At 40.3% G+C, this 16,734-nt stretch overlaps 1 protein-coding gene across 10 annotated transcripts in view; it reads left to right on the forward strand.

Moving 5' to 3' along the window:
• UNC79 (unc-79 homolog, NALCN channel complex subunit) overlaps nt 1-16,734 on the forward strand; it is a 239,274-nt gene that overhangs the window by 200,212 nt on the left and 22,328 nt on the right. For all 10 annotated transcript variants that reach the window (XM_025442760.3, XM_025442754.3, XM_035720124.2 and 7 more), the window contains 2 exons: nt 8,196-8,300; nt 16,337-16,414. In XM_025442760.3, coding sequence (XP_025298545.1) covers nt 8,196-8,300; nt 16,337-16,414 — 183 coding nt within the window. The remainder of the gene's footprint in view (nt 1-8,195; nt 8,301-16,336; nt 16,415-16,734) is intronic.

Here is a 16,734-nt window from a genome sequence, read left to right on the forward strand (position 1 = left end):
TTTGTTCTCTGGGAAACTGAAAACTGGCAGGGACATTCTTTCTAACCAGTGTCAATGCTTGTTACATTAATTGCTTCAATATAGTTAAACATGAGCAATTCTACTGAAGTCTAATAATTACCCCTGGAAGGAAACATCTTGTGCCAATATATACAAACTGTATCTTAAATATACACATTTGGAGAAATGAGGGTCCTGTGGTTTAGAAGAGAAGAGATAACTGTAAATGAAATGAGCCAGTGGCCTTAATGACCTCTTATGGTCCCTTTCAAGTTCACCATCCCATGTTTAGTGGGCAAGCCATCACAGTATGTCATTGCTATACCCAAAGTAGAAAAAGTATCAGCTTGTCATTTGTAAAATCCTGTGGAGTGCTCCTTAATTCTCATCACTTGTCTGTCTCCCCACTTCTGGATTCTTAGCCTCTGAGATTATAATCTCATCTTTTGTCATCTTGCCCTTTATAATGGTTTCTGTATTGCATCATCTTTAGTCTCCCCTGGCCTGCTACAGAGGAAGTGGAAAAGTACTGCTTACCCAGTGCACCCAGTAGCTTCGGTGAAACTGGGAGACCCTCCCAACGGAGAGGCAGGGCCCACGGGGAGCGTCTCTGTCCTTAAGAACAATGTGCAGTGTTACTCTTCCAATTTCCAAATGTTCCAAGTTTATTTTCAGTGGCGTCTCTGTTTCTGTTGTTCTCTCTTGAACCTTCAGAATATTCCTTTATTCATATTGTCCACTTCTAAAAGCCTTTTGTTTTCCCCATTAAGAAAATAATTTTTTTTTTTAATTTATTTATTCAGAGAGAGAGAGAGACTGAGAGGCAGAGACACAGGCAGAGGGAGAAGCGGGCTCCATGCAGGGAGCCCGACGCGGGACTCAATCCTGGGTCTCCAGGATCAGACCCCGGGCTGCAGGCGGCGCTAAACCGCTGCGCCACCGGGGGTGCCCAGAAAATAATTTTATATCAAGGCTTTCACTCTATTTAAAACACCCTCGTCTTTTTTTCTTACCGTCTTCCATCCATTCTGCCATGTTAAGTGTCCCATGATAATCTTCTATTTAGTCTTTATGATTACAAACTGTTACTTTGCCTGGAACAATATGTTTTCTCACTATCCAAATAATCAGCATTTTTTTCTTCTTTCAAATCTTTCCTGAAAAATAAATTCTTCCCTTTTTTTTGGTCAGTTAAAACAATAGATCTGTAGGACACAGTACCAGATACAATGTAAAGACATACAAATACAAAGAAAACAAATCATTTTATTTATTAATTTTCTTGATGATTGGTTTGTTTAAATGATACATTTTTTTAGGGTAAGGGCCATAATGATGAATTTGTGCTTTCTGTGCTGTGTACTGCAGAGATTGATTACAGAGGACCTTCACTATTTTGAAGTCAAGATATTCTTAGGTTTGAACATTCATTATATATTACATGCTTTCCAAACCAGTCATCACTCTAGTGGCCTCCTGCTTCCTGTTGTCATCTGCCCATTCCCAGGTGTTGAACTTGAAATGTTTCTTGTAGAAAGCTTCAGTTTTAGGGGGTTCCCACCTTCCTTATCAATAATAGGAAGCTATTGGAAACAGCTTAAGAAAGAATAGTGTCTAAGTGAGCCTTCTCCCTTATTCAATCAAGAGAAAAGGCATGGAAAGGCAGGGGCTTTGGAGACTTCTCTTTTTGGCAATCTGGGAGTCTAGATAATTGAAAACTGTCCCACTTAGCATGATAGAAATGCTAGATAAAATATAATGAATGTGATTTTAAATGTGTAGGTAATTTTTTAAGAATGAAAAGGGCAAAATTGTGGAGGAGATTGAGAACCAGAGTGGTAAGCATATAAGGTGAGTGCAGTCACTGTCGTCATACAACATTATTAAAATATTATGGACTATATTCTCAATGTAGTACTTTTCATCTCTGTGAATTATCAATTTCATAACTAGGATTTTGCATCTTTCAATTTCCTTTATCTATTCCTTGTGTCCCCTCACCCTTCTCCCCTTCTCCCCTCTGGCAACCACCAGTTTGTTCTCTCTATTTAAGAGTCTGTTTTTTTATTGTTTTGTTTTTCAGACTCCCCATATAAGTGAAATTATGTGGTACTTTCTTTCTCTGTCTGACTTATTTCACTTAGCTTAATACCCTCTAGGTCTGTCTGTATTGTCTCAAATGGCAAGATTTCATTCTTTTTCATGGCTGAGTAATATTCCAGCAGATGCACATGTATGGCATGTGTGCACACACACATACTACATCTTCTTTATCCACTTATCTATCAGTAGACACTTGGATTACTCCATATCTTGCCTAGTATAGATAATACTTCAGTAAACATAAAGGTACATATGTCTTTTTGAATTAGTGTTTTTGTTTTCTTTGGTAAATACCCAGTAGTGGAATTACTGGATCATATGATATTTCTATTTTTAGGGATGCCTGGGTGGCTCAGTGGTTGAGTATCTGCCTTCGGCTCAGGTCATGATCCCGAGGTCCTGGGATCAAGTCCCACATCAGGCTCCCCTTGGGGAGCCTGCTTCTCCCTCTGCCTATGTCTCTGCCTCTGTCTCTGTGTCTCTCATGAATAAATAAATAAAATCTTTAAAAAATTAAATTAAATTAAAATATAAAACACATGTAAAGACATTGTGGTATGAAGGAAAAAGAGTTTAAAAATATACCAGGCAAATACTAATTAAAAGAAAGTTGAAATCAGTAAACAGAATTTAAGTTAAAAAGTATTATTATAGGGCAGCCCGGGTGGCTCAGCAGTTTAGTGCTGCCTTCAGCCCAGGGCCAGATCCTGGAGACCCAGGATCGAGTCCCATGTCAGGCTCCCTGCATGGAGCCTGCTTCTCCCTCTGCCTCTCTCTCTCTCTTTCTCTCTCTCTCTCTGTCTCTCATGAATAAATAAATAAAATCTTTAAAAAAAAGTATTATAAAGAAGGTTACCCTCTGTTGATAAAAGGAACAATTCACTTGGAAAATGTGACAATTCTAAAACTTGTAGAGTTAATAATACAGCCTCATATAAACCAAAAATGAATAGAATTACAAAGAGAAGTTGCCAAATTCATACTCCTAATGGGAGATTTTGACACATCTCTTTCAGTAATTGATAGGTCAAGTAGATAAAAAATGAATAAAACTTACTAGTTTTGAACAATAAATGAGCAGATTGAATCCAATAGACATATAAAGAATCTAAAATCCACCAGTTTGAGAATATATTTAAGAAAAAGCATATACATAACACTTATAAATGTAGACCAGGTAATGGGCCACAAGTAAAGTCTTTTATTTTATTTTATCTTATTTTATTTTTAAGTAGGTTCCAAGCCCAGTGTGGAGCCCAGTATGGGACTTGAACTCAAGACCTGAGCTGAGATCAAGTGTCAGATGCTTGACTGACTGAGCCACCCAGGAATCCCAGGCCACAAATAAAGTCTTAACACATACACTGGGGAATACTCATTTCAGAGAGATCAAGTTCTTTAATCACAATGCAGTTAAATTATAAATCAATAACAAAATCATAACCACATAATAGGTGTTCAAGGGTGACCTAAAGAAAGGCTCCACATTGAAGAGGACACCACTCACATCTTAGACATACTACATTTTATGTGAGTATTGAGGCAGGTGTAGAGATTTGGGGCCTCCTGGTTAAATCCTAGAGCAGCTGGGATAGGCACCCCCTACATGAAGTCACACCAGCTCAGTGGCCCTTAAACACACGAACAGCATATATGCACACATTCCTGGCACACATGTGCAGGCGGCTGTGCCCTGTCTTAGCTACCACCTAGGGGCCTGAGATTCTTCTCTTGACAGTCCCCTCTGCTCAGATGTCTAAATCCTGACTCCCTGCCAGATTCTGACCCTGACCCAGTCACTTTGCAGGAATGGGGTGTGTGTAGAATGTATTCCTGTGTAGTGCTGAGGATATATGTGAGTGGGCAACAGGGCATGTGCACAAACACATCCAGGGTTAATGTGCACAGGTTTGCAGCTATGTGTTTTTTTTTTAAATTTTTTATTTATTTATGACAGTCACACACAGAGAGAGAGAGAGAGAGAGAGAGAGGCAGAGACACAGGCAGAGGGAGAAGCAGGCTCCATACACCGGGAGCCCGATGTGGGATTCGATCCCGGGTCTCCAGATCGCGTCCTGGGCCAAAGGCAGGCGCCAAACCGCTGCGCCACCCAGGGATCCCTGCAGCTATGTGTTAATGTGATGTATGTTTGTGTTGTGTGTGTGTCCTTTTTCAAATTTATACAAAAGTACTGAATGGATTAATGGTGTCTAGGACCTGATATAGTTGGAAATTTGAAATATGCTTTTAAATGATTCATCAAAGGAGATAAGAGAATTTAGAAAAATATTTAGAACTACACAAATATGAAAATACTACATTCTAAAATTTAAGATATATAGCCACAGAGCTATTTAGAGGAAAATGTATGGTTTTAAATACTTCTGTTGGAAAAAAAAGAGAAATGAAATGAGCTAACAAGTCAGGGTGAAATAAATGTAATAAAGTAACCATCAGAGGATTTAAAGGAAGGAAATAATAAAGATAAGAGCAGGAATTAATGAAATGGAAAACATAGCCACAGTGGAGGATCATTACAACCAGAAGAAGGCTCTTGGGTTAGACTAATAAAAGACAAAACTTTAGCATGACTGATCAAGAGAAGCAGAGAAAAAAGGCACAGATAAAGAGTATCAGTGGTGAAAAAGGGAATGTAACTGCAGACATAATAGAGATTTTGAAACAACTCTATGCTAGTGAATTTGAAATCTTGCACAATAGGGACAGTTTTCTAGAAAAATGTAACGTATGACAACCAGGAAAAAAAGATGACTAGACCTAAAGGATTAAAAAAATGGAATCCATAATTAAAAACTGTTCAGTTATAAAGATAAGTTCTATTAAACAGTGAAGGAACAGATTGAGCTCGACTTTGTGCAAACTAATACAAAGAATCTAAAGAAGGGAATGCTTCCAACATCTTTTATGAACGCAGTAGCATCTTGTTATCAACCAGACAAGGGCAGTGGGAAAAGGAAAAATCACAGGCCAATTCTACTTCAAAGGTATAAAAATTCTGAATGAATAATAGCAAATTAATGTGTTAAAAATAAAGCCTTGGGGCACCTGGTGGCTCAGTCACTTAAGTGTCTGCCTTTGGCGCAGGTCATCATCTCAGGGTCCTGGGATCAGGCCCCGCATTGGGCTCCTTGCTGAGTGGGGAGTCTGCTTATCCCTCTCCCTCTGCCTCTCTCTCTGCATGTGTCCCCCACTCCTCTCAAATACATACATACATACATACATACATACATACATAAAACCTTAAAAAAAAATAAAGCCTTATGGCCCAGTGAGGATTTTCTTGAAATCTAAGAATGGTTTAAATATTAGAACATTGATTTATGTCATCATGTTAGCGGGTTAAAGGTGAAAAATTTGTATCATACGGCAGATAAAAGAGAAGCATTCTATCCCATTTGGGATGACTTTTGTTAAACTAGGAAAAGATGGGAACTTCCTTAACTTATTATGGTGCCTACCAGAAATCTCTAGGAAACATTATACTTAATGGTGAAATGCCAACGGAGTCCCTTAAAAATAGTAATAAGTAAGGCAAGAATGCCCATTATCACTGTTCTATTCATTATGATCCAGGAGCGCCTACTCAGTTCAGTAAGATAGGAAAAACACCATCAAAGGTATAAGGATTGGAAAGGAAAAATAAAACTCTCACTTTCGATAGATGATGTGATTACAGAGGAACCAAAGAAAATCTACTTGTAGACACTTCTTTATAACTTTTGTGAGAGAGCTCGGCAAGGATGCTCACTACAAATGAATACTCATCCACCTTTAATATTCAGCTACGAATTATTATAAAGTGTACTTTAAAAATGTCACCTATAGTGTCAACAAAGAATAAATCTAACAAAAATGTGCAAGAACTTTATGGAGATAAGCAGAAAGTCTTATTTGACAATGTTAAATAAATGGAGACAGTTCTCATGTTTGTGGATGAGAACCCAGCATAATAAGGACAGCTAATTCTCACCAAATAACCTATAAATTTAGTATAATTTTAATAAAAATTTTACACTTCTCTCCTGATAATAATAGGCTAGATCATTTGTACCTATCTTTCCACTTAAAAAGTGAAAAAAGAAGTGAACAAAATAATTTCTGAACATTTAAGTGCATCAAAATGCCAACCCAGGTATAGATGAATCACCAGGCTAAGATCTGGGAGACCACAGAAGTGCAGAGATGTGATTGAGAGGTTGAGCTGCAATTCTGAAAGATCCAGGAGGTGAACAGAGTTAATGCAGGACCTACCAGGAGCAGGGACTCAGTCTGATACTGTACCCCTGCCAGCCCGCCCCACCCTGTTTGTCAGGACCACAAAGTGAAGATAATCCAGAGGTAAAATTGCCCTCACATGGATCAAGCTCAATTTCAGACCCTTCAGTGGCCCAAGATAAGATATTACAAGGCTTGTGTGTTTAACCCTGGACCAGACTAGTGCCTTCAGGGACCTGGTGAAAATCGAACAGAGAGCTTTTTGGATGAAGAGAACATTTCAAGCCTCAAATAATTTCTAGAAATATATTTTTTTAAAGATTTTATTTATTTATTCATGAGAGACACAGAGAGAGAGAGAGAGAGAGAGAGTCAGAGACACAGGCAGAGGGAGAATCAGGCTCCCTGCAGGGAGCCTGACGTGGGACTTGATCCTGGCTCTCCAGGATCATGCCCTGGGCCGAAGGCAAACACTAAACCCCTGAGCCACCCGGGGATCCCCTAGAAATAATTTTTTAAGAAAGCATTCAGCACGCAAAGATAATCAGACATTCAAGGAGGCAGTATACCATGAATAAAAATAAAGAGAAAGAAAATGGATGCAGATCCATAGGGTCTCCATTTACTTGGTTATGATCAGGGAAGGACACACATTCTAAGCTACTTGTGATGTGCTGCTGCTCTTTGACCTGGGCATTCAGTCGATACAAATCCATTTTATCTGCACATTTATGTTTTATGTACGTTTCTTCATGTGTATTGTAGTTGGCGATAAAAAAAACTTTGAAAATGATCTCATGTTCTATTAATGGGAGAACAGATCAATGAACTTTGGCATGTTCATATAATAAAATGTTATTAAGCCGTTTAGTTGAAAGAACTAGAGCTACATGTATCAATAGGGACTAATTTTAAAAAATATAATGTAGTGAGAAATGAAAAGTTGCAGAAAGAGATGCACAGAATGGTACTGTTATAGAAAGTTAAAAAGACACGCAAAAATAATATTATGCCTTGTGACGAAGGCATGTATATATAGTAAAAATATACACGAAATAATAAGAACCAGATTCCAAATAGTGGCAACCTCTAGGAAGGGAGAAAGAAAAGAGAGCACCATATGCCTCAACTGTTTCTGTGATTTTTTTTTTTTTTTTTTGAGAGAGAACGAGCACATGTGCAGGAGTTGAGGGGGAGGACAGAGGAAGGAGAGAATATTAAACAGGCTTCACACCCAGCATGGGGCTCAATCTCACCACCCTGAGATCCTGACCTGAGCAGAAACCAAGAATCAGACACTTAACCAACTGAGCCACCCAGATGCCCCTCTGATCTTTTATTTATTGTGAAAAATATTAAGTAAAGCAAAATGTTATGATTTGACACTTTGGGTGGTAGTGCACAGTATATTCCATCTCTAGTTTTCTGCCTGCTTAAGCGCCCATTTGAAAAGTAAGTTCTTTAGAGAGGATGTGAGACAGCTGTTTCTCTCAAATCATTTTCTTTTGGAAAAAAATGCCCTTCGATTTGTTTAATTTCTGCATTTCTTGGAACTTACCATTTCCTGTAAATAAGGACCAAATCTATTGGTTTCGGCATTTAAGCGATATCCTGTCTTTTTCTTATCTGTGAATTATGTTTTCTCAGTCCTTCAGTAAACTCATTACACACAAAAAAATGCCTTTTAAATTATTTCTTTTTAGTTTTAATTTTACTTCTTAAGGACCGTTCATTATGCATTTTCAAATACTGTGTTTCATTTCCAGTCTATGGAACTTTTGGAAGTTCTTTTGACATAGATCTATTCTAACCGAGTTTTTAGACATAGCTTAAAACTTCTCTTTTGTTCTGTTTAGGAGCGGGATAAATTCTACTTGTCTCGTGGTGTTGTTCTGGAACTCCTGCAGGCCCTGAAGCTCAAGTCCCCTTTACCAGATACAAACCTCCTCCTGCTTGTCCAGGTGGGCTTATGTGTGTTGTACTTTCCATGAGATCCACTATGTTTGGAAAGATTAAGGAAGGTGTGGGGATATTGCACAAATCAAATAACTCTGCCCAGAAATGAGAAATAATCTATCTTATATGAGCCATAATCAAAGCAATATTATGCACTCAGCACTTGCACTGGCTAAACCAGATGAAAAAGGAGCATTTATTTTGTTCCTATGGTGGAACTAGTTCTGTGAGGGGCTAAAAGAAGAATGGAATAGTAATTTCTGTCCTCAAGAAATATACATCTGGGTAGGTCAGAGGGCAGATCATTAACAGCTACTAGAACTGGAATGGGATTAATGAAGCCACAAATAAGGGACCAGGCTAAGATCTGGATGCAGAATTACCTACATATGGATGGGTTGTCAGATCTCTGTGAAGCAGAAATGAAGCTGAGGGTGGACCCAACCATATATAGTCAAGTGGCAGGACGTGTGTAGTCCGACCGGGGTAGCCAGTGGATGTGAAAAGCACCAGCGCCCATAGGAGTCCTGAGGCAGAGGGACTGGAATGCATACAAGGCAGGTTCTGGAGAACTTACAGTGTCAATGCTTTTGGCTGTAGGGTTACTGATGAGGGACCAAAGACCTCCATCCCTGGCATTCTTAGCTCAGCAACTTAGACAAGTGTGCAGGTTTTTTATCACATGAGACAGGCTTTGACAGGTGAGAGAGATATATATAAACAAAATCCTGGGGGGAGTTTAGAACAGGAGGCATCCCATCTCTTATGATGTGAACTCAGGGAAAACTTTATGAAGGAGGTAGCATTTGAGCTGGGCCACAAAAGACTGGTGGATGCAGGCAAAAGTCTTTCTGTGAGGTTGGGTTTTAGCACTGGGGGCTAAGCAATGGGGGGAGACTTCAAGAGGAAGGTGGAATAAACTTAGGGATGATCACCTAAGGATAGAGTTGAGAAAAGCAGGCTGGCTGTGCTAGAGACATCAGCATTGGGTAGACTGGGATCCCACCTCACACTCCAAGGGCTGAGGCTAGACTTAAAGACGTGGCCATGAGCTACAGCTGAGACCAGGTTGTCTGTCATTCAGACTGCCTTTGCGCAAAGTGCGCAGGAAATGAGTCATAGCTGTTGTATTTCTTCCTGATGAGTGGTAAGACCAGTCCCAGAGTCTGGGCCTACAAGGTTGGTCAAATGACCAGGGGAAAATAGGAGCTTGAGATCAAGGAACTAGATAAGTGACCCTGGATCTTAGGTACTATGGGTGCCATTTGGAAAGATGAGGGAGGAGACCTTATAAGCACCTGTTATTATGCTGGGTGCTTTCCATCCTCCTCGCATTTAATCCTTATAACCATGGGATGTATTAGTTCGTATCGCAGATGAGAGACTGAGGCTATCAGTGGGGGTTCAGTGACTTGCCGAAGACCACATAGCTGACATAAGTGGTGTCCACCTCTGCCACAGTCTACTCAGTGTGGAGCCCTGCCTAGTCAGGTTCCCAGCATCACTTGCCCCTCTTACCTTCTCAACTCCTAGCTGTTGCACTGCTCTCCCCTCTCTCCACACAAATGCAGTCTTCTGGCCTCTGGCTGACAAAAGGAATTTTGCTCAAACTCTGCTTTTTAATCAGATCACTTCCTGTACCGAAAGCCCACACTGACCTGAACAACGAGGTCTTCCATCACCTGGCCACACTGGCCATTGGCCAATAGCCATATTGACTATTCAATACTATCTCTCACTACAAATAGTTACAGACTACCTACCTCGGGCTAGGTTTGAGGAGATACGGTGATGTAAGACATTAACCCTATCCCGATAGTATGCTAACCACTACACCGGAAGTGTACCTAGTATGTAGAATACTAGAGCAGAGGGAGTGGCCAGCTCAGCCTGGGAGATGGAAGAAGGCTCAGTAAGCCAGTAGGAGCCCTGACCTGGCCCAGGTGCTGGGGAAGTGAATAAGCCATTGCCCTTTCCTTCCAGGAGTTTATTCTGCAGTAGGTGAAGTTGACATGTAAAGAGACATTTCCAGTACAGTGAAGTGGGTACAATACGGTACCCACTGAGTAAGGAAGTGGTTGTGGAAGACGGACTGTGTGGACTTTGAAGTATGTGCAGAAATTTAGGAGTTTACCCAGGAGACAACGAGGAACAACAGCTGTCATTTAGCCTTTAATATTCACTACTGGTCTCCCTCCTCCACCACCATATACTACTAGTCCTTAGAACCAGAATTGAATGTTCCTCAAAGGCATGAAACTTAATGAGAAGTTGGTGTGCTTTCAGTGAGCCATGGGCTAGTCTTCCGGGGTGCACTGAAGCCCTCTGAGAGCAGTGATTGCTGGCCAGTGCCAGCAGTGAATGTCAGGCATGATGCAGTCAGAACGAAAGGCCTTGCGTTGTGCCAGAATGCTAGATAGCCCAAGAGGAAGACAAGAAAAATCACAGCCAGGAAATACCTGTGTTCCTTTTTTTAAAGATTTTATTTATTTATTCATGACAGACAGAGAGAGAGAGAGGCAGAGACACAGGCAGAGGGAGAAGCAGGCTCCATGCAGGGAGTCCGATGTGGGACTCGATCCCTGGTCTCCCGGATCACATCCCAAGCAGAAGGCGGCGCTAAACCGCTGAGCCACCAGGGCTGCCCAATACCTGTGTTCCTAAGGAGGGGCTGACTCTGAATCTCTTCCATTGGCCAGCCTCTCCTACTTAAGCTTCAGCAGCTTCACTTTAGAAAAAAAGAATTTATTTATTTGAGAGAGAGAGCACAAGTGGGAGGGAGGGACAGAGGATGAGGGAGAAGCAGGCTCACCACTGAGCAGTGAGCCTGATGTGGGGCTTGATCCAGGATCCTGAGATCATGACCTGAGCCAAAGGCAGACACTTAACCTATGGAACCACTCAGGCACCCCAGTTTCACTGCCTTTGAGTATAAGCAACTTTGACACCAACTGACCATAAGGATTAATGGTATTCACGCTGGTTTGGAGAAGAGGGCAGGTGAACTGGGCTTAGGGATTTAAGCTAGCAGGTTGACAGTGTCTGGGAGTAACTTGCTTCCGATGGTGTTCCGGATGGGGACCTGCCACCTCAAAACAGCGTAGGTTTCCAGGCCCTACAGGTGCTTTCCTGCCTCCATGTTCCCTTAATTGCCCTCAGTCATGAATGGAGCTGATCTCTGTGGCTGATCTTCTTGGGGTCTAGCACCCCATGCAGTGTCTGCTGCCAGGGGTTGGTTTTCTGTGAAGTCAACCATAATAAGCACTTGTCACAAGACAGCAAAAGAACACTGACAGTTTAAATTGCCCGGTACTTAAGGAAACCATGAAAACAGTGATTATTGCATCACCACTAGGTGAATAAATAACAAAAACAAATTAGCTTTAGGAATAAAGAAGCCAAAAAAAGTAAGTTGTTCTGAGTATGGTTTTTTGGATTCTCATATACCATTTCAAATAAATACCATTTTCATCTTTTTAGAACAAGTATGCATTTGTCATTGAATCATTAAATTTTAAGAATCAAGTTGTAAGATTATTTAGGTTGGAGAGATATTTCGGAGACACTTAGAGGTCATGTCCATGAGAACCGACTTTATGAATAATATTTCAGTCTCCCCAATTAGAAAATGGTAAACATTACGCCATTTTGAAGTAATATATTTTTGTTCTCCGTACTCTTAGAATAAACTGTTTTCATTGCTGAGAGAAATAAAAATTAAGCACACTTAAAAAACCTGAGGTAGTTTCTTTATATTCCCAATGGTTTCTGGCTAAGCCATGGAGAGAGGTCCTCCCTGGGGCTCCTCATGGGCTGAGGGAAAGGGATCTTTCATCTCTCTTCATGAATAGGACATCTTTCTACAGATTTTTCCTAGTTCCTTTTCTCTTGCCCTTGGCTGAAGTATTCCTGCAGGGTTTTCTGGAAGATATCGGAGGTGATAGCCTGTTGTCTGGTAGCTTCTCTTAGGCCAGAGAATCTAGTCTGGAGTCCGAGAGAAGCTTTCCTCTTTACTGATGGACATCAGCTCCTGGTACCTGGAGGACCAGTCTCACAGTATGGACAGATAACATGTCTGGGGCTGACAATGCCTTCCTCCATAGGTATCAGTGATCATCATCTGATGGCAGTGGGAGTGGCTTTGTTTAACTCAAGATACAACTTGGAAACGGGAAGGAAAGCATTGGTTGGAAGGAAAAAATGCCCCAGTGATCTGTCATGAATGACACTGGTTCCTTTAGAGACAAGAGAGTCAGTTGCTCAGACCTTGGATTTACCCTTCATTCTTTCCTCCCACAGGGACCAGGAGGGTACTTCCGTTAGTACTTCTCTAATCCCGTACTAGGTAGATGAGTTTATGGACATGGAGCTGTTGCTAGTCTTCTTATAGATAGAGACCTCTGTTGTTTGCCAAATACTCTGCCCTTAAAGAACAATGGAACATTTTCCCAAGGGATGTGGGGCCACCCAAGTTTTAAATGTTTCTTTTTTTTTTTTTTTTTTAATGTTTCAAGGTAGGATAGGTACCAATTGTTTTTTTTTTAATTCCTAGAAATTCTTTCTGGAGGCCTGGTATCATGGGAAATTTCCCACCTATTCACTGTGGTCATCTAGCTGTGACTCCTAATACTTGTTTCAACTTTCTTATCAAGTCTTAGACATGCAAATGGATTCTTTACTTTTTAAAGAAATGTGGCTTTGAGATAGGAAAGAATTTGCTAAATTGAAAAAGTAAAAAGGTCCATTCTTCAGAATCTAGGTTGTCAACCATTAGGACATAGCTCTTCTGCACTTTGGACAGATGCCCTATGTTTTTTTAATTCAGACATGTGGACAGTTTTGCTTTCACCCACAACATCTTCTCTTCTGATGGCCTGCTGTAATATCTTATATGTGATAGGTTATTGTAAGTGTTCTCTAGTTGGATTAGAGCAGAGTCTTCATAATAGAGATAACTCACTAAGAGCCTCTGTGAAAGCTATAGAAGCTCAAATCAAAACAAATTTCCTCAGCTCCTATTATGTGTCAAGAGTAGACTTTCTGCTAATTTGCATCTGGTACTCCCACTGTGTGGGATACACCTGTACAGTCAAGTGTGAGAAACCATGTGGGTGAAAGATTCTCTTTTAAAGATAGGTGAGTGGTGGGCTGGAGGACAAAGAAATAGCTGTTGTCTTTAAGTTAAAGATACTATTGACGTGGGGCTATTATTATTAGTTGAGTTAGTAATAATCTGATCACTCTCTGGATGAAAGATGGAGATATTATTTTGAGTCTCACTTTGATAATGAAATTAGTAATGACACATAATGGATGTCGTGTTTCTTTTGTATTCTTTTGTGTTCATGCGGGAGTGCGTGTTTCATTAGACATATTTCTGTCTCAAAGTATAGAATTCTTCTTTCTGCAATAAACATCCTTTCTCTGGTTTTAGTTATATCTTTATATTGTGAGCAGTTCTATAAAATCATAATGGGGTTTTGCAGTTTATGGTTGGCAGCTGTGTAAAAAGACAAAAGTATTTATTGAGGTTTTAATTGTATATATTATGTAAAAATTACACTAGATTTATGTATTTTTATTTAAGAAAAAAATTTTTTTTTAATTTTAAATAAACTCCATACCACATACGGGTCTTGAACTCACAACCTTGAGATCAAGAGTTGCATGCTCTATCAGCTGAGCCAGCCAGACACCTTCTAAATTAAACTGGATTTAAATGCATGTATTTGATAAAAATCAAATAATACATAATTTTAGAGGCCCTATCTACTTTGATACACCAGAGACTCTGTGGTACTTCCATAAATGTTGGGGTGGATTTTTTTTATTAATTCTGACTTCTAAAAGTTACCACAAATCAGACATTTTAATTTGGCCTCACATAATTGACATTAGTAAGCTGACAACCGACTTCCATTATGCTGCTCATTTGGCTTTTCTGAGTATGGCAGGTGAGGAGGACTTCTGCTGAAAGGAGAGACATTGAAGTTTTGCTTCTCCACAGATCTTCTGTTGCTCTCAAGGACACAGCCAGGCTGTGCAAGCACACACGAGGGGGCCATACAAAAGCACATGCTGTGCTCTGACACCACCGCAGAGCATCCCTGCTGCCTGGGCTTCCCTCCCCTCACACTTACATACACTTCTGTCTACCCCTTGGCTCTCGGCTCTCATTTCTGCTGTAAAGAAAGTAATTAAAGTGTTGGTATCCTGGCAGAGGTTTTGAAACTTAGTTATGAGTAGTTTGTCGAGATTGCAGACTCAGATAGCTTTTGAAAATACATTTTATGGGAAAACATGCAGTATCTGCCAGGAGATTGGGACTGTTTCTTCTTTTGGCCCTGTACTTCTAGCCAATATTTTACTTTTTTACTGAAAGGTTCTGGTCAAAGTTATAGGCTCTCTCTTAAAAAAAAAAAAAATCCTGATTTATTTATTTTTTTCTTATATTAGGAATAAGTCCAAGTTGGAGGGCTGCATGAGCATTTCTGAATAAAATAATGGAACATTTTAGGATTTCCTGGATGCTACTAGCTGGTACTTTCTTTGCCAGATTCAGAGTTAATGGCCAAATAGATCCTTCAGTTTTCTGTAACTGTATTTGAGGCAAATGGAAATGATTGTGTGAGAATGGAGAATGGAGATATGGAACTACACCTGCCTCGAGGCTTTCAGAGACAACTGTGCTTGCTGTCCTCTGGCCTGCAGCTCAGTTCTGCAATGAAATACTCCTCCTGGAGCACCACACTTGAAGAGCAGCTCTTGAGCAAAAAGTCTCAGGGTGCCCTCAGAAGGTCTTTGGCTGAAATCTCTGCGTTGTTAGCCAGAACCTGCCCCTATTAATAATGCTCTAATTCTGAGCCCTGATTAGCCTGACAATATGCTGGTTTGTATTCTTCATCAGGCTCCCTTGAGCTTTTCTCTATGATCTGAACCCATATTACTTTTCCCCGGTCTGCCAGGGTCCTGACTTACCTTACACGACTCATCATCGTGACCTACCTAACTTTTCTGTGCTCTTCTAGTGTGAGAGTGGAATGAGGTAGGAGGAGGAGTTGTCAGTGTCAAAGCTTCTTTCAGAGCCACTGAACTATGCAGAAAAGCAGCTCTGGATCCCAGACTAGTTGGGGCCACTGGCCAGGGGCCAGGGAAGAGAAATTAAGCAGGACCTAATAGCTCACAGCGAACTCTGCAGACTTCATGTTTAAATTTTTCCTGAAACTATTAGTATATAGTTGGGTATTGCATGAAGTGGGAAACACTTATAAAATCTGTAATGAAGCAAATTAAATAGTAACCTGGCAAATCCATCCCCCATCATGATCTTGTCGTAACTGTGATTAATTGATTCTTTCACAAAGTTTTGCTGAGCCCCTCGATGATGTCAGGCAGGAAGCTAGTGCTGGGGGTCAGGTGCATGGAGTCTGTGCCCTCAGAAAGCTTGTAGCAGGTTGCAAAATAGACTCCTAGGTTACTGCAGTCTCATGTCATGACTATCCAGTGGAAGCGTGTCAAGAGGCAAGGACGGGAGTAGGGGTCGTTATCAGCACAGAGGGGAGGTGTGGGTGAAGTGAGAGAGGGAAGACCAGAAGCTGAGGGTCCTCAGATGGGGAAAAAACAGGTAGATTACTTACAATGAATTTGATTGTTTTTCTGTTTTCGTCTTAAATGTATAATGTAATGATGAAGTCTGGAAAAATCTATGTGAATTCAGGAACTGTCGAGAAGCACTAAAGAATAAACAGAATAACTTCAGAATAAGTCTGACAGCATTGCCGTCTTTCCCCTTTGACTGAGTGCACCATTTCACTGCCATGTAGCTGTCTGGGTAAAAGTAAGAATCTGTGTGTCAATCTCAATTCTACAATTCTGAATTTCTGATAGGAACCAGCTGTTGTGATTAGCAAGTCCCACATATCCAGGGCAGATTGTCACAAGAGTAAACACTAATGCATTTAAGCCAAGTTAATAAAACTATAAATAACTTATTACTGTCCAAGTGCTCTTAAAAGTAATTATGCTTTCAATTTCTTATTAGTTTATTTGTGCAGATGCTGGAACCAAACTAGCGGAGTCAACAATCCTGAGCAAGCAGATGATTGCTTCTGTACCTGGAGTAAGTCCTGGCTGAATTAACTATCTGTGTTTTATATTTCTTCTCATTTCCCCATTTAGTAAAGAGGCATTTCTGGTCTGTGTCCTGGTTCACTCTTGATAAACACTGTAAAACTGAGAACATATTAACATTAAAAAAAAAAAAGAAAGAAAGAAAGAAAGAAAGAAAGCACTAGTGAAAATTTAAGTTAATCCCAGTCCCTGGAAACTTTTAATTCCAGGAGACATCAGTAAAACTGAAGCAGCCAGTTAAAGGAAGGAAAGAAATTACCAGACATACAAAATACATTTGATTACAATTCAATTTTTCCAGAATCAATT

Source organism: Canis lupus, chromosome 8 (assembly GCF_003254725.2).
Source record: "Canis lupus dingo isolate Sandy chromosome 8, ASM325472v2, whole genome shotgun sequence".
NCBI lineage: Eukaryota > Metazoa > Chordata > Mammalia > Carnivora > Canidae > Canis > Canis lupus.